General features: G+C 43.5%; 1 protein-coding gene across 1 annotated transcript in view; it reads right to left on the bottom strand.

The window, feature by feature from the left end:
- LOC137622372 (mitochondrial intermediate peptidase) overlaps nucleotides 1-25,944 on the bottom strand; it is a 124,327-nt gene that overhangs the window by 83,589 nt on the left and 14,794 nt on the right. The window contains exons 2-7 of the mRNA XM_068352970.1: nucleotides 12,825-12,953; nucleotides 10,380-10,513; nucleotides 8,949-9,073; nucleotides 7,180-7,321; nucleotides 5,268-5,456; nucleotides 4,101-4,242 (exon numbers count right to left, since the gene is read on the bottom strand). Of these exons, the coding sequence (XP_068209071.1) occupies nucleotides 4,101-4,242; nucleotides 5,268-5,456; nucleotides 7,180-7,321; nucleotides 8,949-9,073; nucleotides 10,380-10,513; nucleotides 12,825-12,953 (861 nt within the window). The remainder of the gene's footprint in view (nucleotides 1-4,100; nucleotides 4,243-5,267; nucleotides 5,457-7,179; nucleotides 7,322-8,948; nucleotides 9,074-10,379; nucleotides 10,514-12,824; nucleotides 12,954-25,944) is intronic.

Here is a 25,944-nt window from a genome sequence, read left to right on the forward strand (position 1 = left end):
GATCTAGAGTCCACTTTAGATCCTTCAGACAGCGACGACTGGAAGAAGCTCTTAGAAGCCAGTCGTCCAAATAGAGGGAGGCTCTGATGTCCGCTAAATGAAGGAATTTGGCTACATTCCTCATCAGCCTCGTAAACACAAGAGGAGCTGTGCTTAGGCCAAAGCACAGGGCTTGAAACTGGTAGACAACCTTTTCGTAAACAAATCTCAGAAAAGGTTGGGAGTCTGGGTGGATGGGGACGTGAAAGTATGCGTCCCTTAGGTCTAAAGAGACCATCCAATCTTCCCTTCTGACCGCTGCTAGAACGGACTTTGTGGTCTCCATGGAGAACGTCTGCTTTGTGACAAAGACATTCAGCGCACTGACGTCTAGCACCGGCCTCCACCCTCCTGTCTTCTTTGCCACTAAGAAGAGACGGTTGTAGAAGCCCGGGGTTTGATGGTCCGAGACTTTGACTACCGCTCCCTTTTCTAGTAAGAGAGACACCTCCTGTTTCAATGCTCGTCTCTTGTCTTCCTCTCTGTACCTGGGAGAGAGATCGATGGGAGACGTTGCTAGAGGGGGTTTTCGTACAAACGGGATCTTGTACCCCTCTCTGAGCAACTTCACAGATTGTGCATCTGCGCCTCTCTTCTCCCAGGTCTTCCAGAAGTTCTTGAGTCTGGCTCCCACTGCTGTCTGAAGAAGCTGGCAGTCAGACTCTGCCTTTAAAGGACTTGGTTCCTTTCTTCTTCCCACGTCTCCCTTCGGCACGAGCACCTCCTCTGCTGGAGGCTCTGCCACGAAAGGGCGGAATAAATCGGGACGCTGGAGTGTCCATCCTTGGTCTAGCTGACAAGGTAGGCAAAGGGGTGGCTTTGCGGGCAGAGGACGCAACCAGGTCATGGGTGTCCTTCTGTATCAAAGAAGCAGCGATCTCCTTAATCAAGTCCTCTGGAAAAAGGCACTTAAAGAGAGGAGCAAACAGAAGTTCGGATCTTTGACAAGGTGTCACTCCAGCTGACAGGAAAGAGCAAAGGTTCTCACGCTTCTTGAGGACTCCGGATACGAACGATGCAGCAAGCTCATTAGACCCGTCACGTATGGCCTTGTCCATGCAGGACATGATGAGCAAGGAAGTTTCCTTCTCTGTCGGGGAGATCTTCCTGCTCAAAGCTCCCAGACACCAGTCTAAAAAGTTGAAGACCTTGAAGGCTCTAAAGATCCCTTTCAACAGGTGGTCTAGGTCCGAAGATGACCAACATATCTTAAGAGCGTCTCATGGCTAGCCTGCGGGGAGAGTCTACAAGGCTTGAGAAGTCGCCCTGGGCAGAGGCAGGAACTCCTAAGCCGAGAACTTCTCCCGTGGCATACCAGACGCTCGATCTGGAAGAGAGTCTAGCAGGGGGAAACGTAAAGGCTGTCTTCCCTAGACTCTTTTTGGACTGCATCCATTCTCCTATCACTCGTAAAGCTCTCTTGGACGAGCGTGCGAGGATGAGTCTAGTAAAGGCAGGCGAGGATGACGGCGTACCTAATACAAACTCTGACGGAGGAGAGCGCGGAGCCACAGACACAAACTGGTCCGGAAACATCTCTTTGAACAGAGCAAGGACTTTTCTAAAGTCCAAAGAGGGTTGCGTGGACTTAGGCTCGTCAAGGTCCGAATGTGGTTCATCAACGTGTGCTGCATCGTCATCATCAGAAAGTCCATCATCCGAGTATTGAGGAGGAAGCGGCAATGGAGTAGGTAACGGCTGGTAAGCTGAGTCCGGTCGCACGGGTGCACGCGTGACTGAACCGGACGCAACGTCATGGAACTGTTGCCCAGTCTGTGAGCTGGCAACAACCATAGCAGCGCGGGGACGCACAGCGTCTACTCCAGACTGTCTAGTCTGATGTGGGTGAGCAGAGGCAACCACACTGGGTTGCGGAGGTTGACGCACCGCGTCAAAACAAAACAACTCTGACGGTTGTTGTACCTCGCGAACGTCAACGGAAGGTTCCGTGCGTCGCTGAACGTCAACATGCGGCTGGCAGGGCACACTGGAACGCATGGGTGGCGGGACTCTCTCAGCTGGAGTGCGCAAGAAGGTCGCCTCAGCGTCCACAGGACGCACAACCGAGTGTGTGGTTGGTTGTAGGCAAGAGGTTGGTGCAGCAGCAACCTTCTCCGCACGAAAGTCCTGCATCAGAGACGTTAACTGTGACTGCATGGTATGCAGCAAAGACCACTTAGGGTCTGTAGGAGCAGGTGCGGCGACAGACGGTGTAACTGCCTGAGGCGGTACCGCTTTGCCTCTCTTAGGAGGTGAGCAGTCATCGGAAGACTGCAGCGAGTCCGAACTGACCCAGTAGCTACAACTGGGCCGTTGGACTTGCGCGGAAGGGACCGACTTGCGCTTAAGTGGTCGTGAGACCTTGGTCCATGGCTTTTTACGAGAAACCTCTTCCGCAGACGAGGAATAAATGGGCTCTCTCGTCTTTGTGTGGGTGGGGCGATCTTGGGTAGATACGCCCGAAACCACGGAGGGAACGTCTGTTCGCTGATTAAAGCCTCTCGAACCCATTGGTCGTACGACATTGCTTCTCCCCTGGACTTGGGAGCTTGCAAGAGGTCCCGGACTAGGAGGACGACAGGCCCGAACAGACGAACCCTCAAGCGCAACACTATCCACAACACTATCACTCACTTTACCACTTCCCACTGCACTTTTACACTTCAGCTCCTTGACGTCCGCCATGAGCTGGTTACGGTCACTAGCCAGGGACTCAACTCTCTCACCCAGAGCTTGGATGGCACGCATCATGTCAGCCATCGAAGGTTCCTGAGTGCCAGAAGGGGGATTAGGAGCAACCACTACAGGGGAAGGAATAGGTTGTGGGGCATGAGGAGAGGAAAAATCAACAGAACGAGATGAACTTCTCCTGACTCTATCTCTCTCTAGCCTACGTGTATATTTTTGGAATTCGATAAAATCGAATTCCGAAAGCCCAACGCATTCCTCACATCGATCTTCCAATTGACAGGTTTTATCCCGACAATTGGAACAAACGGTGTGAGGATCGATAGAGGCCTTCGGAAGACGCCTTGAACAGTCCCTAGCATTACACTTCCTGAATTTTGGGACTTGAGAAGGGTCAGCCATTTTGAATTGGTCAAAGGGGAATTCAAAAACTATCCAAAGTCATCAACAAATAATCCGATATCAAAAAAAGAATGCAAGGATTTATTGAAGAGAAAGCCTGCACAGCGAAAGCTCAAAACTAGAATAGCGTACTTCACCAAATAGTTGTGAAAACAAATCCAGTTAGCAACAGCGAATTAGTAGGTCTTGCCGGTAGCACGACAGAGAGAAAATTGAGTTCTTTGTTTACAATGAGTACTGAGTACCTGGGCGACAGATGGCGCTGTTGAAGTACACCCCCTACCTGCATAGCGATCGCTGGCAGATTTTTTCCGTAGAGTTTTCTGTCGAGCAGCAGAGCTGCAGCTTATATAATCACCGGCTAAGTTAAATATTGAAAAACTCCAGTTTAGCAACAGCGAGTAAAGTACGTCTTGTCGACACGTCGACAAAGAGAAAATTGAGTCTTTGTTTACATAAGAGCTGGGTATCTGGTCGACAGATGGCGCTGTTGGGCACACCCGCAACCTGTGTAGCGATCGCTGGCGAGTTTTTCCGTAGAGTTTGTCTGTCGAGCAACAGAGTTGCAGCTATATATTCACCGGCTAAGTTAAATATTTAAAAAGAAGTTATAACAAATTTAAAACACAACACACTACATTTATATTTTATTCATATCAAACTCCTAAGTGCTTTTAAGCCGAGTGGGACCAAACTTCAAGAGGAGAAAATACCCCTGTGAGGTAAGGAATTAAGAAACTATAACCCATTCAAAACACAACACACTACATTACTATTTCATTCATGTAGAACTCCCAAGAATTTTTAAGCTGAGTGGGACCAAACTTTAACTATTCTTAAACCACTTGCTTTCATATTTACATAATCGTTGACAAAAGAAATTCAAAAGCCAAAAATCAAACTCTTATATTGAAGGTACTATAGATGTTTCTTATGTAATATCCCCCCTTGCACAATTCACCCTGACATACCTTTGAAAGTTTATTATTAGATTTCTTCATGATGCTCATTTCCATAAAATCCTCCTCAGCTCTGGGTCGTATTTCCTGCGACAAGAGATTCAGAAAATTTTGTACTAATTCCGGTGTTTCCGCCAAGCTTCCTTTTACTGCCCTAAAAAAAAAAAACAATAAAAAACTATATCATTTTTCTTGAAAGATATGAAATACAATCCTCTCATACATTACAATGAAAAAAAGTATACAGTACTTAAAAGTATTCCCGTTTAGCTGTTCAACTTCTTCAACTTTTATATTTTGCTCCAATTCCTCATTCACAAACAAATCCCCCAGGAAAGCCACATAGAACATTAATAATATGGTTCGGTATGTTCATAAAACTGAGTCGCAGTAATCAAATGAGAGCTGCAAGTACCCAGTTAACTTTATGCAATGTACATATGTACATTGTACTTTATGTACATGGAGGGGAGTATCTAATCACACACAGAAATAGCCTATTCAAAAACTTCATTCATCATGTATATGATAAGCGATATTCTGAAAACATAACTCTTAAGAAAAAAATTAGCGCGTAAAGCAATATGTACGCAAACTACAGTAACACAGAGAGAACTATATTTCTTGTAATTTTCCTGTTAGTATTTCTTCTCCTAACGAATGACCAAGGTATTGAAAACATATCCCCCATTTATAATAACCCTTTTACCCGCAAGGCAAGGTTAAATTTCGAGCACATTTTGCTATACTGTATATTTTTTTAAATTTCTCTAACAGCCTTAATTTTTGTCATAGAGAGGTCAGGTTGGTCTCATTCTTTTGGAAAATGCCTGAAGTTTCTCATAAAGTTATAAAGAATATGCAAAAACATGTAAATAACAGTGTTTCGCAATAATGTACCGCTACGTCCTTTTGGGGCGAAAGGGATAATATATCTATTAGGTCCACAAGGTCTTGCTCTATTTTTTTATCTCTTAATGTACCTAACTTGAATTCTCCCTCTCTCTCGTAATGAACCTACCTAACTTGGTTAGAAAGTTGTAAACACTGAAAGAAAACACTAAAAACAAAGAACCCTATTTCATGAAATGTAGAAAAAATACCGGTGGAGACATTTTAACAATTTTCATATCAATATTCCTATTATCTTCACAAACCAAAGGGGCTCTAAGCACCGACCTGTGAGCGTACGAGGGAAACCCACATGTGGTGGCCATTTCATGCCTTCCGCAGAGGAGCTCGGTCAGCAGCTCTTCTTGATGCCGATCAGGATACAGAAAAATCTTGTATGCCGCCTCCCGTGTGATTTCCATGTGCGCGTCTGCGTACAACCCGGTTACGACGATGTTATCGCCGTCGATGGCAAACCTGAAAGAAAAATGATGCGTCTCTGGGTATAGATTCAGCAAGTAGATGATATAAAAAGAAATTATAAGCTATAATTAAATCAAAATCATTGGTGTAGAGTGAGTACCTAATTATGTGAATACTACAAATTTTAGACAATTTGTATTTTACCTAGCTATACAAACCTAAGTCATTTATATGGGTTACTCCTATACTAAATTTTTTTTAATGAGGCGCATTTGCACCGACTCGCAGCGGTGCCCTTTTAGCTCAGAAAAGTTTCCTGATTGCTGATTGGCTAGAATTACCTTGTCCAACCAATCTGCGATCAAGAAACTTTTCCGAGCTAAAAGGGCACCGCTGCGAGTCGGTGCATATCTGCCTTGCTAAAAAAAATTTACTATAGTTTCGTTTTCTACGACCGGGCAACCAAAAGAAAACTGGTTTAATTGCATCATGCTTTGTTGCTAGGCAACTGCTGCACAAAGTCCCTTGATCAAGATGGATTCCACTTGATGAATTAATGAAGTAAAACCAAAAATTGCTTCTCACTTTTGTAAAATCAATAAACCCATCCTCAAAAGAAAAGAGAAGTAGTGAAGGATTAAGTCCTATAAAATACTGCAGTAATATTCAAGAAGGGCTCTTAGAATGAATCAAAGAAATACGAGTCCATCAGCCTGGCGACAATTCTGGGGAAAGTACGAGACATTATTGTAGCTGATGACATAAGGAAATACTTAAAGGTAAAGGTAAAAGAGCCTGGTTTCAGTTTATCATCAGCACACGTGCAACAGAATGTTAGTCAGGCAAGCCCAAAATCTGCCACTGTGGTACACAACCACAGCAGTATCCTCCCAAGTAAACTGCTTAAACTCGTGGTTCCGGGCTGGGATCAATATGTTGCCATGCGAACATTAGGCGAACACATCATTAACAATCTAATTCTGGAGTGGCATTAAAGATTCCAGATTTCTTGTGTGAAATATTCAATATGCATAATAGAAGTAAAGCAATGCATTATATATGCCCCACCTTGATTTCTAGAAGGCATTTGTCAAGAAAGATTAATGGCAAAAGTAAGAAGTGTGATACTAGAAGGAGCACTGACTAAGAAACAGAGAGGCACAGGAAAAAAATGTTGTCAACATGGAACATTCCCTCAATAACAAGAAATCCCAAGTCATCAGTCTCAAGGTTTATCTTTTGGTCAAATATTCTCTATCAGTTATAAAACTGATACTGATGATGATACAGCAATTAAATTCCCTAAAAGACTTGGAGTTAACGAGTGACTGACCAGTAAAATGGCTAATGCCATTAAACTCCTAAAAATACAGTCATGCACATAGGAAAAATAAGACAACTCTAATCCAATTTAAGATGACAAATTTGGAAGTAATTTGTATTTTTCTTATCTATGCAAACCTGAGTTATTTACATAGGAGAGATAAAAGATAACCAGGAATACACAGCCGTTAAAAACTTTCTAATGAGGTGTAAACAACCGACTGGTAGTTACCTATCAGCAGCAGGGATGCAACCCTGCCCTGCTTGCTCACTCACAACCACATTGATTGCAGGAAAAATATGACCAGCTACAAACATTGTACATTATAGCAAAATGTCCAGCTAAAAATAAAAAATATTTTATCTAAATCTAATAACAATAAAGTAGTTCAATATACAATATCTTCAATGTAAAGCATATTACCATTAAGGAATAAAGCTTAAGAATACCTACTGCTGTCTTATATTTTCCGGAAGTTTATTCTTGGGGATTGCCCTTGGCTGCAACGTTCCATTCATAAAATGCTGTCCCAAAGTTAGTATGGACTCATTCAAAGCCACAACTCTTTGCCTCTTTAATTCATCTAGGTGGATTCCTTGAAAAAAAAAAATTATTAAGAATGAAGTTGGCATACAACAACATGAAAAAACTGAGATGAATACCACATGAATATTTTCTACCATGACTTAGAACATTGACAATTCAAAATAAAAAAACTCAATTGCCAGTCTACAGAGATCAAGTTCAGGATACCAATTATAAATAAGCAAAGACGCATTTACATGAAAGGTGACCCCTTAATCATTGTTGGGATTACATACATCAATAAAAAAAAGATATTCTAATATTAACATTCACAATAAGATCGTGGGATCATCAAAAAAAAAAGAAAAACTATATTAACTTTAAAACCAATCAATTCTATGCTCACCTAAGGTTCGTCTGGCTTTGTTCTCAAAGCTAGCTAAATCTCTACATCTATCCTAAAAGTTTCAAATTTCTCATTTCCTTTCACTTATATAGCGGTTTATAGCTTTAAATGTAGCTCATGCATGGAAGAGGCAAAGGTCATAAAAATGTCGTAGAAACTGATCATATACAAATAGATGTGCATCCAAGCCCCATCTACAACAATCTAGGACTGGGGAGGACCAGGTAATGGTTGCTGATGACTATAAGAATACCCATCTACCTGCTTCCTGTGCATGAGTGAGAGATTTACATGTCCCTCAGCAGAGGACGCCCAGCCCAAACGAAGGCCTGCCCAGTGGAACAACCCTCACCAGGAAGGACTGGGTAACCCTACACAGAGGAAGAGTAAAAGTGGGCAAAACTGAACACAAATGGGATTTGCCACCAACCCTGAATCTCATGTAGGACAACACCACAAAAAATTGAACACATCCTACGAGGATGCCCACTGGGCCCTCATTGCTCAGATCAAGACCTCAGAGAGGCAAATGACAACGCCGTCCCCTGGGTTCGACATTGGCACAATAAGATATGATGATGAGCAGAGCAATCTGAAGTTTCTCCACCTCTAGCCCATATGTTCAGGACAGTAGTTTTTGTAAGGGGAAACCGAAGCACCACACGAACGTCCAGAATTAGGGGAATGAGGGCGGCGGCCAACGTCCTAACCAGCAGTGATCACGCAGCGTCCCATACGAGACCAAGCACTGTGTGTAGCAGTGGCTCTATTACTTACTGGAATTGGCACTACATGTAAGGAGAGCCACATGATCGAGCAACTTTTCCTAACAAATTTTATTTATAAGCTTCTACCCTATCCTCCCAGACGAGGGGGAAGATGGCCTAATGTATGTAAACCCATCCTTCATAATTATCAAACATTCTAACAACATATCCTCCATATAGATGTACGTTTTCCTTGACAGTCTACCAGTTCTTGGTTGAGAACAAGTGTCTAAAAGCTGTTGAAATAACAAACTAATTTCAACTCTATTATCAATCTATTTTTATGTTGTTTATTTCTGTACCAATATTGATAAAAAAAAACATTATAATATACTCTTGAAATTGTTCTCCTATTAATAGATGTCAGTCTCTAGGGCACTGTCCTGCTTGATAGGGCACTGTCACTGTTCCTTGCCTCTGCCATTCATGAGCGTCCTTTAAACTTTAATGTCATGGAGAAAAAAAATTCCACCTAAAGTACTTGCAACTAAGTAACATTAAGAAGACTATCAAGAAAAACTTACCAGACTGTTCAAAATCGAACAGGAAGAGCTTTGCCACATGTTTGTCTACATCAGTGGTGGGAAACTTATCGCCGTTATTAACCACATCCAGCAATGCATCATATAGTTTTCTATGAGTATTCAGCCTAGAACAAATAAAAGATGGAAGTATAATTGATTTGAGAAGACAGAAATTCTTTACAGAAAATACATTAGCCTTCAGTAACATTTGAAATACCATTTTAACACAAGAATACCAAATCCTGCTGGATACAAATTAAGATAAGAAGTGTTGTTTGTAGTTCGGCATTATATGTTAAATGTGACGTATTCTATTCTAATTTTAACCAGTAACGAATAAAAAGGCTTTGACACAAGTGGCCCGGAAAAAAATAAATAAGAATCTTCCACTTTTTAACTTGATGAATTAATTATTCCAAACCTATAACTATCCAAGAGTAGTTTTTCACAAACTTAAGATCAGATTCTCCTTTACAAAATGTTACAAATCACCACTCAGGAGTGAAAGCTTATTAATTAGGACTATAATAATAAAAATAATACTGTTATAATAACAATATTAATATATAATTATCAAATAACTATCATTTTTCAAGCCTCCCTTATTTTGCCTTACTCCAGAAGGAGGTAATGCTTAAAGATTCTCTTTGGGCCCAACTGTACTTCTTTCAGAATACAGAAAGTCCTCAACTTACAAACTTAATAGGTTCCAAGAAGCTATTAGTGAGTCAAATTGTTTTCAAGTCAAATTTTTAACCCTTTTATTTGGAACTTTCCAACCCTTAACCCCTAAGGGTTATTTTTTTTCAAGCACATTTTGCAGTATATATTTCTTTAAATTGCTCCAACAGCCTTAATTCTTGTCATAGAGAGGTCAGGTTGGTCTCATTCTCTTGGAAAGTGCCTGAAGTTTCTCAAATAATTATCAAAAATATGGAAAAAAATTTAAAATAGCAGTTCTTTGCAAGGATGTGCCGGTACGTCCATGAGGGTAAAGGGATGAGTTTTGTGAAACGTACCAGTACGTCCTTTGGGGGTAAAAGGGTTAAGTAATAATGTTTACGATTTCAGTTGGATTTATGTCTCCAAATGCTTGCAGGTTGAGGATCTTCTGTAGTATTAGCTATTCATTTCCACCTTACAATTGAACCTTTTATATTTTCAATTTTCATCTAAAAGTACTTTTGAATACTCTAGAGGTCTCAAATTTCTTTAGGCAATAGTCTCATTACATTACTTTTAAAAAGTACAGTAATTCAACTATTCTGACATGATTACATTTATCATTGTAAGAAGTGTTATTTCATTGAAAAAATGTTCTTTCAATAGTCTCATTACATTACTTTTAAAAGTACGGCAATTCAACTATTCTTACATATTTACATATATTATTCTTAAGAACAGTAAAATTCATCCAAAAGATTTTCTTACTGTTCCACAAGTCCACCAATTGCAATGCAGGCATCTTCTGCAGCGTGCGAGTATCGGGCCTGAGGATGAGCCATGCGGATAAACTCTGCCAAATCGGCCACACGACATAATGTGTCAGACAGGTGGTCGAAGACCTGTTATTAAAGGGACACGAGAGTTATTAGTTGGAAACAAATAGAGTAATTTTTACCAATGTTCACAATTATTGACTGCAAACAGAATACTTGTATCTAACCTAAAACAGATTATCTCAACAAAAAACCAATCCAAATCATAGAATGTATTATTTCATTGAATTTTACCCGTGAGTCACATTGCTGTTTAAAGACCACTCATGAATGACAGAGGCAAGGGACAGTGACATTATCTTGGTTAGCAGGACAATGCCCTAGAGACTGACCATATATACAGTACTATGATCAGCATCCAAGACCCCTCTCTACCCAAGCTAGGACCAGGGAGGGCCGGGCAATGGCTGCGGATTACTCAGAAGGTAGGCCTATATGCCCACAAAAACACCACATCCTTAGCTCACAAGGATGGTGAGGTTGCAGACACTACAAAAAACTATTAAGCTTAAGCGGGACTTGAACCCCAGGCAAGGACGTTTCCAATAGGCCACCACAAATGGTAAAGTTAGGCAGAGTCCTGTCTTACGAAATGACACCTACCCGTGTCATAACAGAGAATGCAGTAGCAAACAGGATCATGTCGAGGTCAGCATACCAAAATTAAACTATTTACTCATTGCTTTTAGTCTTAAGACATTCGATAAGTTATATTCACAGTATAAATGTTTGAGGTGAACCTACTGAGTTAACATCACAGAATAACTACCAATCCTAACTTGAATAATTCTCCTTCCTTCTGAGACACTCCATCTCTCCCAAGAGCTTCCTCATAGGAAAAACTTGTTTTGGAATTAACAAGACTATTCCAGCTAACATCACAAGATTTTGAAGTACTTTGTATTTTTCATAAATACAGACCCCAGTTATTTAGTACAGTATAGGTATGGTTCCAGCATAGCTAGAACTACAGTAGATTTAAAATTACTTAAAAGACTTAGGTTTGTTAGATGAGAGATATACAAATTACTTTCAAAATTTGTGATTTGTTGCTATGCAAATAAAACCTTCACCATTTAATAGGAAACTTATCCTAAGGATGCTTGATTCCTTTTAGATTGCCAGGCACAGGTTCTTGCAATACTGCAGCCCATATATCCTAAGGAGGAGAGAAGCCCCTATGGCCATACAGTACTGGCTGGTTCAAACTCCTGGGATGTAAAAAAAACACTCAGAATCGGTGGCATACTATCAGTAGGAGATACCAAGCATATACTTGAGAACAAGCAAAGAAGAGAGCAATCACAAACACATGAGAGATCGTCAACTGAATGGTGCATCTCCACAGGAGAAATAGTACGTACAGGAGAGCGACAAGAGATGAATGCCTACTAGTAGACAAGGGCGCGCATACCTTCGAGCTGTCGCAGAAAGGTGAGCACGAGTGCAACATGAAAAGGTGAAAGCGAAGAATGAATGCAAACAGATGAGCACGATGAGCATACTCTAGCAAGAGAGCACACAAAGTGGTGAGCACAACGAGAATGCAATGACAGAACTCTAACAAGAGAGCATAGCTAACTGAAGAAAGGCACGGGAGAGCACAATAAACTTGTGGGTCAAGGTGAGTCTAGTAACAGAGCATGTGGAAACTCGAGGAGTGCGAAGTGATGAGTGTGCTCTAACTGATATAGGCATGCAAACCAGCGAGCGAACATAGCGATCACAATCAGGAAAATGTTCACGAAGTGATCAACTGGGCACGCGATGAGGTGAGCGGGATGAGTGCATGCCAACTGGCAAAGCCTCCGAAGTCTCACATCGCTCTGAGGATCTATCACATCCTATCAGTTGAGGAGCCCCAGAAAATCAGATGAGGCGAGGGCACAAATTTGCCCCAGAAAAGGGGGCTCCATTCCTAAGTGCTGTTGTCTTTTTGCCTCTGCAGGTCAATAGCGCAGGTTCCAAAACAGAGGGAGAAATTAAATATATCAGGCTGGTAGGACTTATTCTCACCTACTGAGAATACAAGATTAGAGCAACTATAAACTAACGGTTTGTACTTTCATATGAACATATAATTATCTCAGTCAGTAAAAGGATGGACCAACAGAAGTTTAGTAGCAGTCAAGTCTTTCAACATCCTGAGCACTGCAGAAAGGTCTAATTTGATTAAAAAGGATTTGGTCTAACAAACTGTTACTAAAACTCCTAGGTCATTCAGTGGCCAATTAAAGATTGTTAGATCTTTGTGTTAAATTACATAAAATGAAAACTCCAACCATGAACTCAACGTACACAATTTTGCCTTACAGTATAAATCAAGCTTCAAAAAATATATACTGTACAGTAGTGTGCTTCATATGAAGATACTAACCTCCACCATCTTCCTGGACCTATCAGGAGAGCAGCATTCCTCCACCAAGTAATGGGTCTCATGAATGGCATTTTCCTTTAGAAGATAAAATCCATCGGTGTCTCTCAGTTGGGGTACACCAAATAAACCCTGTGAAGAATGAAACATATTTAATTTTGAAAAAGTAATAGGCTTCCTTGCATTAGACAGCAACTTAATTGGTGCCATAATACACGACAGACTTACAGTAAAAGCAAAGTTTTGAATTTCACAAGGTATTTCCCATTGTACTACGATGTACAGTATGCAGACTCTATTAAAATAACTACTGCTTTTGTTTTGCTGTGGCCTTTTTATATCCAGTTTTCCATTCACAAAATCAGATTTATACTGTACTGAGATTGAGTTCTCTCTATCACATGACCAATGTATATTCTATCTCGATTCCTATTCAGGCTAAATCCCAGTTTCTCCATAACCTTAAAGGGGTTCCTACAGATCAGCTTTCTAATACATTCTAATTTACCTTTTCTTAAACTGACAGCTCTGTTTCATTTCTGATCACTAACCCATCAATCGTAATCTACAACAAAATCTATTTTCCTGACCAACACTACCTTTCTAAGTTACTTTGCTTTCTCAATAATATGTTATTTTCATTAGTAAAATAAATTTTTGAATATATTTACCCGATAATCATGTAGCTGTCAACTCCGTTGCCCGACAGAATTCTACGGAAGGGATACGCCAGCGATCGCTATACAAGAGGGGGGTGTACTCACCAGCGCCACCTGTGGCCAGGTACTGCAGTACTTCTTGTTGACACCACCTCAATTTTTCCTCGGTCCACTGGTTCTCCATGGGGAGGAAGGGTGGGTCAATTAAATCATGATTATCGGGTAAGTATATTCAAAAATTTATTTTACTAATGAAAATAACATTTTTCAATATTAATCTTACCCGATAATCATGTAGCTGATTCACACCCAGGGAGGTGGGTGAAAACCAGTGTACATGTATATCAAGAAGCTAAGTATCCCGTATTTCATATTATCAGTTATTCAAAATAACAATGAAATTATAAGTACCTGGTAAGGAAGTCGACTTGAACCATTACTCTGCCTTTAATAAGTTCGTCTTCCTTACTGAGCGCAGCGTTCCTCTTAGGAGGCTGAACAACTCTAAGGTGCTGAAGTATCAAGGGCTGCAACCCCTACTAAAGGACCTCATCACAACCTTTAACCTCGGCGCTTCTCAAGAAAGAATTGACCACCCCCCAAATCAACAAGGATGTGGAAGGCTTCTTAGCCGACCGTACAACCCATAAAAAGTATTCAAGAGAAAGGTTAAAAGGTTATGGGATTATGGGAATGTAGTGGCTGAGCCCCCGCCTACTACTGCATTCGTTGCTACGAATGGTCCCAGGGTGTAGCAGTACTCGTAAAGAGACTGGACATCTTTGAGATAGAATGATGCGAACACTGACTTGCTTCTCCAATAGGCTGCATCCATAACACTCTGCAGAGAACGGTTCTGTTTGAAGGCCACTGAAGTAGCCACAGCTCTCACTTCATGTGTCCTTACCTTCAGCAAAGCAAGGTCTTCTTCCTTCAGATGAGAATGTGCTTCCCTAATCAGAAGCCTGAATAGTAAGAAACTGAGTTCTTAGACCTTGGAAAAGAAGGCTTCTTGATAGCACACCATAAGGCTTCTGATTGTCCTCGTAAAGGTTAAGACCTTTTTAGATAGTACCTAAGAGCTCTAACTGGGCAAAGTACTCTCTCCAGTTCATTCCCCACCAAGTTGGACAGGCTTGGGATCTCGAACGACTTAGGCCAAGGACGTGAAGGAAGCTCGTTTAGCAAAAACCGAGCTGCAAGGAACATGTAGCCGTTTCAGATGTGAAAACTATGATCCTGCTGAAGGCGTGGATCTCACTTACTCTTTTAGCTGTTGTCAAGCACACGAGGAAAAGGGTTTTTAATGTGAGGTCCTAAAAAGAGGCTGATTGGAGAGGTTCAAATCTTGATGACATAAGGAACCTTAGGACCACGTCTAGATTCCAGCCTGGAGTGGACAACCGACGTTCCTTTGAGGTCTCAAAAGACCTAGGGAGGTCCTGTAGATCTTTGTTGGTGGAAAGATCCAAGCCTCTGTGGCGGAAAACTGCTGCCAACATAATTCTGTAACCCTTGATTGTAGGAGCTGAAAGGGATCTTACGTTCCTTAGATGTAACAGGAAGTCAGCAAACTGGGTTACAGTGGTACTGGTTGAGGAAACTGCATTGGTTTTGTACCAGCTTCGGAAGACTTCCCCTTGAGACTGAAAGACTCTGAGAGTGGATGTTCTCCTTGCTCTGGCAATCGATCTGGCTGCCTCCTTCGAAAAGCCCCTAGCTCTTGAGAGTCTTTCGAAAGTCTGAAGGCAGTCAGACGAAGAGCGTGGAGGTTTGGGTGTACCTTCTTTACGTGAGGTTGACGTAGAAGGTTCACTCCTAGAGGAAGAGTCCTGGGAATGTCGACCAGCCATTGCAGTACCTCTATGAACCATTCTCTCGCGGGCCAGAGCGGAGCCAACCAACGTCAGCCGTGTACCTTTGCGAGAGGAGAACTTCTGAAGTACCCTGTTGACAATCTTGAACGGCGGGAATGCATACAGGTCGAGATGGGACCAATCCAGCAGAAAAGCATCCACGGGAACTGCTGCTGGGTCTGGAATCGGAGAACAATACAACGGGAGTTTCTAGGTTATCGAGGTAGCGAACAGATCTATGGTTGGCTGACCCCACAGGGCCCAAAGTCTGCTGCAAACATTCTTGTGAAGGGTCCACTCTGTGGGGATGGCCTGACCCTTCCGGCTGAGGCGATCTGCCATGACATTCATATCGCCCTGAATGAACCTCGTTACCAGCGTGAGCTTTCGATCTTTTGATCAGATGAGGAGGTCCCTTGCGATCTAGAACAACTTCCATGAACGAGTCCCTCCCTGCTTGGAGATGTAAGCCAAGGCTGTGGTGTTGTCAGAGTCCACCTCCACCACCTTGTTAAGCTGGAGGGACTTGAAGTTTATCAAGGCCAGATGAACCGCCAACAACTCCTTGCAATTGATGTGAAGTGTCCTTTGCTCCTGATTCCATGTTCCCGAGCATTCCTGTCCGTCCAAAGTCGCACCCCAGCCCGTGTCTGATGCGTCCGAGAGGAGACGGCGGTCGGGTTTCTGAACAGCCAAAGGTAGACTTCCTTGAGAAGAAAGCTGTTCTTACACCACGCGAGAGTAGACCTCCTCTCTTCGGAAACAGGAACTGAGACCGTCTCTAGCGTCATGTCCTTTATCCAGTGAGCAGCTAGATGATACTGAAGGGGGCGGAGGTGGAGTCTCCCTAACACGATGAACAGGGCCAGCGATGAAAGTGTCCCTGTTAGACTCATCCACTACCTGACTGAGCATCGGTTCCTTCTCAGCATGCTCTGGATGCATTCTAGGGCTTGGAAGATCCTTAGGGCCGACGGAAAAGCCCGAAAAGCTCGACTCTGAAGATCCATACCCAGGTAGACAATGGTCTGGGATGGGACGAGCTGGGACTCCTCAAAATTGACCAGGAGGCCCAGTTCCTTGGTCAGATCCAAAGTCCATCTGAGAATCTCCAGACAGTGACGACTTGTGGGAGCTCTTAAAAGCCAGTCGTCTGACGGAGCCGGACACAAGATCATGGTACTGCTGCACAGTCTGTGAACTGTCAACCATGGGGAAGCGAGGAAGTACAGTGACAACCCGAAGCTGTCTAGATTGTCTGGGTCGTACAGACAACTCCTTATCGGGTTGCTGAGGTTGCCGCACTGCGTCACAACAAGTCACTTCTGCTGGTTGTTGAACGTCTTCCCAGTGACACACTGACTCCGTAAACAAAAAATCCTCTAACAAGGACTAAGCTTGGACTGCATGTCTTGCAACACAGCTCAAGGTCTATGGGAGCAGGTGTGGTAACAGACGGGGTTAGCGACTGAAGTGGAACCATTACCTTCCCTGGAAGCATGTTATGCTTAAATAAAAGTCCATAGGAGGCTACGCAGCTAAAGGCTCCTCTCCAAATGACAGAGTCCTCAAGGGAATATCAGAAGGAGGGAGAATAGCACTTTCTCATCTACAGGGACCATATCCGAGAAAAGCTAAGTTCTCTCAGTGAGGGTTTCACTGGTGCAAAAGCAGCAGACTAGAAGGCAACGTTATGAAACTGCTTGACAGTCTAGTGAGTTGGCAACAACCAAAGATGTGTGACTGAGAAGCATGCGGTAAGGTATGCAGAGCATGCTGTATGCAGAGCATGCTGTATGTAGAGCATGCTGCATGGGATGAGGCTCATGCTGCTTAAAAGAAATCTGAACCTGACACTAATCTAGCTGTCCGAGGATTTACCTGGTGAGACATCAGTCTCTTTACCAGAGAGTTTTACCAGATTTCCCCAGGCCACCACGTGACACAATTGGTAGTAATTCATTCAAATTACCTCTAATGAGTCAATATGGATAAATATCAACACAACATCGTTTTCAAACAGAAATAAATTTCTACCTCATACTTGAGATCGAACACTAGCCCCTTCTAATGAAAGGCCAGGTCGAAACCAACCATGCCACGAGAGCCCATAGGATGTCGCATAGCATGAGGCTCCTGCCTCATGGGTTGAGGAGGATGCCGCATAGCATGAGGCTCCTGCCTCATGGTTTGATCCTGTGAGGTTCCTGCCTCAAGAGTTGAGGTGGCTGCGCAGAGAGAGGCTCTTGACTCACGAGTTGAGGTTCTTGAGGTGTGAGCTGCGAGAGTTGAGGTGGCGGCTGCGCAGAACGCGACTCCTGTCTCACGAGTTGAGGTTCTTGAGGAGCTTGCCTCGAGAGTTGAGGTTGTAGCTGCGAGAGCTGAGGTGGCTGCCTCAAGGATGGTAGAGGTTGTCGTACCTCAAGAGGTTGCTGCCTCGAGGATGGTCTTACTGCAAGAAACTCTTGCCTCAAAGGAAGAGGAGGTTGTAAGGCATAAGACTCCTGTCCCCATTGTTGAGGAGGTTGTAGCGTGGTAAGAGATTCCTGCCTCAAGGAAGGTGGAGGTTGCTGCACAACGCTGGTAACTGGCAACTCCCCAAAACGCGGCAGCTCACGCATGGAGGTAGCCTGAGGAACCTCAACCTCATACGTCTGGCAGATTGTACTGCCCAGAGGAGGAGGAGCGTTCGCAGGAGGAGGTGCATTAACCTCCTCTGCCTGAAACTCCTGCATCAACACCGCAAGCTGAGACTGCATTGACTGCAGCAAAGACCACTAGAGTTTAAGAAAGACAACAACAAACGGAGCTACTGTCCGTTGAGACTGAGGGTCTAAAACAGCTGGTGCGGCAACAGACGGAGCTACTGCCTGTTGCGATACCACCTTGCCTCTCTGGGAGGTGTGCAGTTGTCGTACTGCAGCAAGTCCGAACTGACCCAGGGCTAATGGCTACACCTAGGAGTTGGACTTGGGCGGAAGGGACCGACTTGCACTTAAAAGCTGCAAGATTGGTCCATGGTTTCTGCGAGAAACCTCTACCGCAGACGAGGAATGAAAGGGCTCTCTCGTCTTTGTGTGGGTGGGGTGATCACGTCGGCAACGTGTGTAGATACACCCGAAACCACGGAGGGAAAACGTCTGTTCGTCGATCAAGGCCTGCTGAACCCATAAGTCCTTCGACATTACTTCTCCCCTGGGCTTGGGAGCTTGTAAGAGGTCCCAGACTAGGCGAACAACTGGCACGAACAGACGAACCCTCGAACGCAACACTGTAACACTTTGCGCTTATCACTTATCACTTTTGATTTTCTGTTTGCACTTATTTCACTGAACTCGAAACTTTAAGTGGTTTGTACCTGAAACACGCAATTCTATCCTTCCTTAAAAGTTAATAATTGCGAAAACAGAATTACAATGTAACAGAAAAATCTAATGAAAGATAAATAATTCAGTGGCTGGAAAGAGACTAAACACTAGATCAAATAAACTACGTTTAAAATCTCTCACCGCATAAAGCTTGAGAACAAGAATAAAACTCTAGAAACGTTTACCTTCTTCCCCTAAAGAGACTAGGGAGAAGAGCAAAAACGATAACAACGTTACTCGCTTGAACGAAACGTTTATCCTCCTCTCTCTCCCTCCGTCTCTATCTCTCTCTCTCTCTCTCTCTCTTGACTTAGAACCTGAGAGAAGAGCCCAATCATATATATCGTTAAAACATATTATTGTTTAAGGAAAAAAACTGAAAGATTTCCCAAATAAAAAGTTCCTTTATTAGAATTAAAACCATTAAGCTAAGAAAGAATGAACAAAACGCTAGAAACGGTTTACTCTTACTGCAATGTGACACCGTGAAAATTCTCTCTCTATCGTAACGATAGAGCGCAAGTTGAACGTTCTGAACGTCAACAACTGCAGAGACAAAACAAAACGTTAGTTCAACTTTGAAAACAGTACGAGACTATCAAAGAAATTCTTTCAAAAACATTAAAATAGCATAATATGTTAACAGGTAAAACCGAAATGACGGGCTCAATGTTAATTAACTTCGGTACAAGAAAAGACCGCCTACTATTAGGAAAGGTCGAATATAAACAAATATAAAAATTAATTTTAATAAGTTTATAAAAAAGGAAGTTAATCGAAGAGGCCTATAAAAGGCGGAGAGATATAAAATAAATCTATAACTTTTGTTAAGCAAAATTAAGAAAGAGAGTCTATACTCTCTTAGACACCAACACTTCCGTCTAAGGGAAGGGTCGGCCATTTAAAAGTGAAAGAGAGTTCATACTCTCTTCGTCACCATAATTATTCAAATTAATTCCAAAAGCTAGCTAAGCTAATAATAAAACTTCCTGAATAGCGAAAGCTAAAATCTAGAGCAAATACATCACCAAATCGTGAGCAAAAACTCCAGAATCAACAGCGTATCCATGTAGGTCTAGTCGGAGGCACGACAGAGGAAAAATTGAGGTGGTGTCAACAAGAAGTACTGCAGTACCTGGCCACAGGTGGCGCTGGTGAGTACACCCCCCTCTTGTATAGAGATCGCTGGCGTATCCCTTCCGTAGAATTCTGTCGGGCAACGGAGTTGACAGCTACATGATTATCGGGTAAGATTAATATTGAAAAAATGAAATATGTTATTTTCATTAGTAAAATAAATTTTTGAATATACTTACCCGATAATCATGTAGCTGTCAACTCCGTTGCCCGACAGAATTCTACGGAAGGGATACGCCAGCGATCGCTATACAAGAGGGGGGTGTACTCACAAGCGCCACCTGTGGCCAGGTACTGCAGTACTTCTTGTTGACACCACCTCAATTTTTCCTCGGTCCACTGGTTCTATGGGGAGGAAGGGTGGGTCAATTAAATCATGATTATCGGGTAAGTATATTCAAAAATTTATTTTACTAATGAAAATAACATTTTTCAATATTAAACTTACCCGATAATCATGTAGCTGATTCACACCCAGGGAGGTGGGTGAAAACCAGTGTACATGTATATCAAGAAGCTAAGTATCCTGTATTTCATATTATCAGTTATTCAAAATAACAATGAAATTACAAGTACCTGGTAAGGAAGTCGACTTGAGCCATTACTCTGCCTTAAATAAGTTCGTCTTCCTTACTGAGCGCAGCGTTCCTCTTAGGAGGCTGAACAACTCTAAGGTGCTGAAGTATCAAGGGCTGCAACCCATACTAAAGGACCTCATCACAACCTTTAACCTCGGCGCTTCTCAAGAAAGAATTGACCACCCGCCAAATCAACAAGGATGTGGAAGGCTTCTTAGCCGACCGTACAACCCATAAAAAGTATTCAAGAGAAAGGTTAAAAGGTTATGGGATTATGGGAATGTAGTGGCTGAGCCCTCGCCTACTACTGCATTCGTTGCTACGAATGGTCCCAGGGTGTAGCAGTACTCGTAAAGAGACTGGACATCTTTGAGATAGAATGATGCGAACACTGACTTGCTTCTCCAATAGGTTGCATCCATAACACTCTGCAGAGAACGGTTCTGTTTGAAGGCCACTGAAGTAGCCACAGCTCCCACTTCATGTGTCCTTACCTTCAGCAAAGCAAGGTCTTCTTCCTTCAGATGAGAATGTGCTTCCCTAATCAGAAGCCTGAATAGTAAGAAACTGAGTTCTTAGAACTTGGAAAAGAAGGTTTCTTGATAGCACACCATAAGGCTTCTGATTGTCCTCGTAAAGGTTAAGACCTTTTTAGATAGTACCTAAGAGCTCTAACTGGGCAAAGTACTCTCTCCAGTTCATTCCCCACCAAGTTGGACAGGCTTGGGATCTCGAACGACTTAGGCCAAGGACGTGAAGGAAGCTCGTTTAGCAAAAACCGAGCTGCAAGGAACATGTAGCCGTTTCAGATGTGAAAACAATGATCCTGCTGAAGGCGTGGATCTCACTTACTCTTTTAGCTGTTGTCAAGCACACGAGGAAAAGAGTTTTTAATGTGAGGTCCTAAAAAGAGGCTGATTGGAGAGGTTCAAATCTTGATGACATAAGGAACCTTAGGACCACGTCTAGATTCCAGCCTGGAGTGGACAACCGACGTTCCTTTGAGGTCTCAAAAGACCTAGGGAGGTCCTGTAGATCTTTGTTGGTGGAAAGATCCAAGCCTCTGTGGCGGAAAACCGCTGCCAACATACTTCTGTAACCCTTGATTGTAGGAGCTGAAAGGGATCTTACTTTCCTTAGATGTAACAGGAAGTCAGCAATCTGGGTTACAGTGGTACTGGTTGAGGAAACTGCATTGGTCTTGTACCAGCTACGGAAGACTTCCCCTTGAGACTGATAGATTCTGAGAGTGGATGTTCTCCTTGCTCTGGCAATCGCTCTGGCTGCCTCCTTCGAAAAGCCCCTAGCTCTTGAGAGTCTTTCGAAAGTCTGAAGGCAGTCAGACGAAGAGCGTGGAGGTTTGGGTGTACCTTCTTTACGTGAGGTTGACGTAGAAGGTTCACTCCTAGAGGAAGAGTCCTGGGAATGTCGACCAGCCATTGCAGTACCTCTATGAACCATTCTCTCGCGGGCCAGAGCGGAGCCAACCCACGTCAGCCGTGTCCCTTTGCGAGAGGAGAACTTCTGAAGTACCCTGTTGACAATCTTGAACGGCGGGAATGCATACAGGTCGAGATGGGACCAATCCAGCAGAAAAGCATCCACGTGAACTGCTGCTGGGTCTGGAATCGGAGAACAATACAACAGGAGTCTCTAGGTTATCGAGGTAGCGAACAGATCTATGGTTGGCTGACCCCACAGGGCCCAAAGTCTGCTGCAAACACTCTTGTGAAGGGTCCACTCTGTGGGGATGACCTGACCCTTCCGGCTGAGGCGATCTGCCATGACATTCATACCGCCCTGAATGAACCTCGTTACCAGCGTGAGCTTTCGATCTTTTGACCAGATGAGGAGGTCCCTTGCGATCTAGAACAACTTCCACGAAAGAGTCCCTCCCTGCTTGAAGATGTAAGCCAGGGCTGTGGTGTTGTCAGAGTCCACCTCCACCACCTTGTTAAGCTGGAGGGACTTGAAGTTTATCAAGGCCAGAAGAACCGCCAACAACTCCTTGCAATTGATGTGAAGTGTCCTTTGCTCCTGATTCCATGTTCCCGAGCATTCCTGTCCGTCCAAAGTCGCACCCCAGCCCGTGTCTGATGCGTCCGAGAGGAGACGGCGGTCGGGTTTCTGAACAGCCAAATGTAGACTTCCTTGAGAAGAAAGCTGTTCTTACACCACGCGAGAGAAGACCTCCTCTCTTCGGAAACAGGAACTGAGACCGTCTCTAGCGTCATGTCCTTTATCCAGTGAGCAGCTAGATGATACTGAAGGGGGGGGGGGGAGGTGGAGTCTCCCTAACACGATGAACAGGGCCAGCGATGAAAGTGTCCCTGTTAGACTCATCCACTACCTGACTGAGCATCGGTTCCTTCTCAGCATGCTCTGGATGCATTCTAGGGCTTGGAAGATCCTTGGGGCCGACGGAAAAGCCCGAAAAGCTCGACTCTGAAGATCCATACCCAGGTAGACAATGGTCTGGGATGGGACGAGCTGAGACTCCTCAAAATTAACCAGGAGGCCCAGTTCCTTGGTCAGATCCATAGTCCATCTGAGAATCTCCAGACAGCGACGACTTGTGGGGGCTCTTAAAAGCCAGTCGTCTGACGGAGCCGGACACAAGATCATGGTACTGCTGCACAGTCTGTGAACTGTCAACCATGGGGAAGCGAGGAAGTACAGTGACAACCCGAAGCTGTCTAGACTGTCTGGGTCGTACAGACAACTCCTTATCGGGTTGCTGAGGTTGCCGCACTGCGTCACAACAAGTCACTTCTGCTGGTTGTTGAACGTCTTCCCAGTGACACACTGACTCCGTAAACAAAAAATCCTCTAACAAGGACTAAGCTTGGACTGCATGTCTTGCAACACAGCTCAAGGTCTATGAGAGCAGGTGTGGTAACAGACGGGGTTAGCGACTGAAGTGGAACCATTACCTTCCCTGGAAGCATGTTATGCTTAAATAAAAGTCCATAGGAGGCTACGCAGCTAAAGGCTCCTCTCCAAATGACAGAGTCCTCAAGGGAATATCAGAAGGAGGGAGAAAAGCACTTTCTCATCTACAGGGACCATATCCGAGAAAAGCTAAGTTCTCTCAGTGAGGGTTTCACTGGTGCAAAAGCAGCAGACTAGAAGGCAACGTTATGAAACTGCTTGACAGTCTAGTGAGTTGGCAACAACCAAAGATGTGTGACTGAGAAGCATGCGGTAAGGTATGCAGAGCATGCTGTATGCAGAGCATGCTGTAAGAGAAGCAGAGCATGTTGCATGGCGTGTAACATTTCTCAGAAATTCCATGACCAGTGCTAGATTGAGTAATATCGCATTACTGTCCATTGAAAGTGCACGTGCCGAGGGAATTGATTTAGACTGTTTTGTTGATGAATTTGATAGCCGGCATGATAATCGTAGAATTAATCTGCACTAAATATACGATCTATAATCTACTTCACCTCAGGACAGGGAAACTCGCCCTGTTGGCAACACTGCATTACTTCATGCATGCTTGCATGGGGTTTTAATATCAACATAATATTTACATTACATTCATAACTCATGATTCATTTTTGTTTTGAAGATATTTTGCCATATTTGCGATTTGTTAAAAATATATTGCAAGGAATACATATATATTTTTTTTTATTTAAGTAATACGAATAACCTCCATTATCATAATGTTTGTGTAGGCATACATGTATATGATTACAAATGAAAGTTATGAAAGTAATGAGGTGTTATTATTGTCATTTGTTATTTCAAAGTTGAATGGGAAGAGGCTCAAGTTGAGGAGAAAGTGGCAGATGCATGCGTTGAGGTGGCTGACTCATAGCATGAGGTTCCTGCCTCAAGAGTTGCGCTTGCCTCAAGGGTTGAGGTGGCTGCGCAGAGAGAGGCTCTTGACTCACGAGTTGAGGTTCTTGAGGTGTGAGCTGCGAGAGTTGAGGTAGCGGCTGCGCAGAACGCAGTTCCTGTCTCACGAGTTGAGGTTCCTGAGGAGCTAGCCTCAAGAGTTGAGGCTCTCGCCTTGAGGAAAGTTGAGGTAGCAGCTGCGAGAGCTGAGGTGGCTGCCTCAAGGATGGTAGAGGTTGTCGTACCTCAAAAGGTTGTAGCCTCAAAGATGGTCTAACTGCAAGAAAATCTTGCCTCAAGGCATAAGACTCCTGCTCCCATTGTTGAGGTTGCCTTAAGGAAGGTTGAGGTTGCTGCACAACGCTGGTAACTGGCAACTCCGAACGCGGTAAGGTAGCTTGAGGAACCTCAACTTCGTACGCCTGGCAGACTGGACTGCAGTGAGGCGGAGCGCTCGCAGGAGGAGGTGTAACCTTCTCAGCCTGAAACTCACGCATTAAGACCGCAAGCTGCGACTGCATGGACTGCAGCAAAGTCATCTTGGGATCAACAGACGATAAGGTCTGTTGAGGCAAAGCCTTAACAGAAGATGAGGTCTGTTGAGGCATCGCCTTACCTCTCTTAGGAGGTGTGCAGTCACCTGATGACTGCGGAGAGTCAGAGCTAACCCAATGACTGCATCCGGGTTGTTGAACTCTAGAGGTCTGGACTTTACGTTTAAGAGGTCTTGAGACCTGAGTCCAGCGTTTTCTCCCCGAAATTTCTTCTGCAGACGAGCAAAATAAGGGCTCAATCGTCTGCGGGTGGGAGTGACGGTCTCTGTAAGACACGCCCGCAACCACCGAGGATACTTCTGTGCGCCGATCAAGGCCTGCCGAACCCTTTTGCCCTTCGACATTGCTTCTCCCCTGGGCTTGGGAGCTTGCAAGAGGTCCCGGACTGGGAGGACGACTGGCACGCACAGAAGTACCCTCACGCACAACACTGACACACTTTGCGCTAATCACTTATCACTTTTGATTTTCTGTTTGCACTTATTTCACTGAACTCGAAACTATAAGTGGTTTGTACCTGAAACACGCAATTCTATCCTTCCTTAAAAGTTAGTAATTGCGAAAACAGAATTACAATGTAACAGAAAAATCTAATGAAAGATAAATAATTCAGTGGCTGGAAAGAGACTAAACACTAGATCAAATAAACTACGTTTAAAATCTCTCACCGCATAAAGCTTGAGAACAAGAATAAAACTCTAGAAACGTTTACCTTCTTCCCCTAAAGAGACTAGGGAGAAGAGCAAAAACGATAACAACGTTACTCGCTTGAACGAAACGTTTATCCAGCTCTCTCTCCCTCCGTCTCTATCTCTCTCTTGACTTAGAACCTGAGAGAAGAGCCCAATCATATATATCGTTAAAACATATAATTGTTAAAGGAAAAAAACTGAAAGATTTCCCAAATAAAAAGTTCCTTTATTAGAATTAAAACCATTAAGCTAAGAAAGAATGAACAAAACGCTAGAAACGGTTACTCTTACTGCAACGTGACACCGTGAAAATTCTCTCTCTATCGTAACGATAGAGCGCAAGTTGAACGTTCTGAACGTCAACAACTGCAGAGACAAAACAAAACGTTAGTTCAACTTTGAAAACAGTACGAGACTATCAAAGAAATTCTTT

This window comes from Palaemon carinicauda, chromosome 29 (assembly GCF_036898095.1).
Source record: "Palaemon carinicauda isolate YSFRI2023 chromosome 29, ASM3689809v2, whole genome shotgun sequence".
In the NCBI taxonomy this organism is placed as follows: Eukaryota; Metazoa; Arthropoda; class Malacostraca; order Decapoda; family Palaemonidae; genus Palaemon; species Palaemon carinicauda.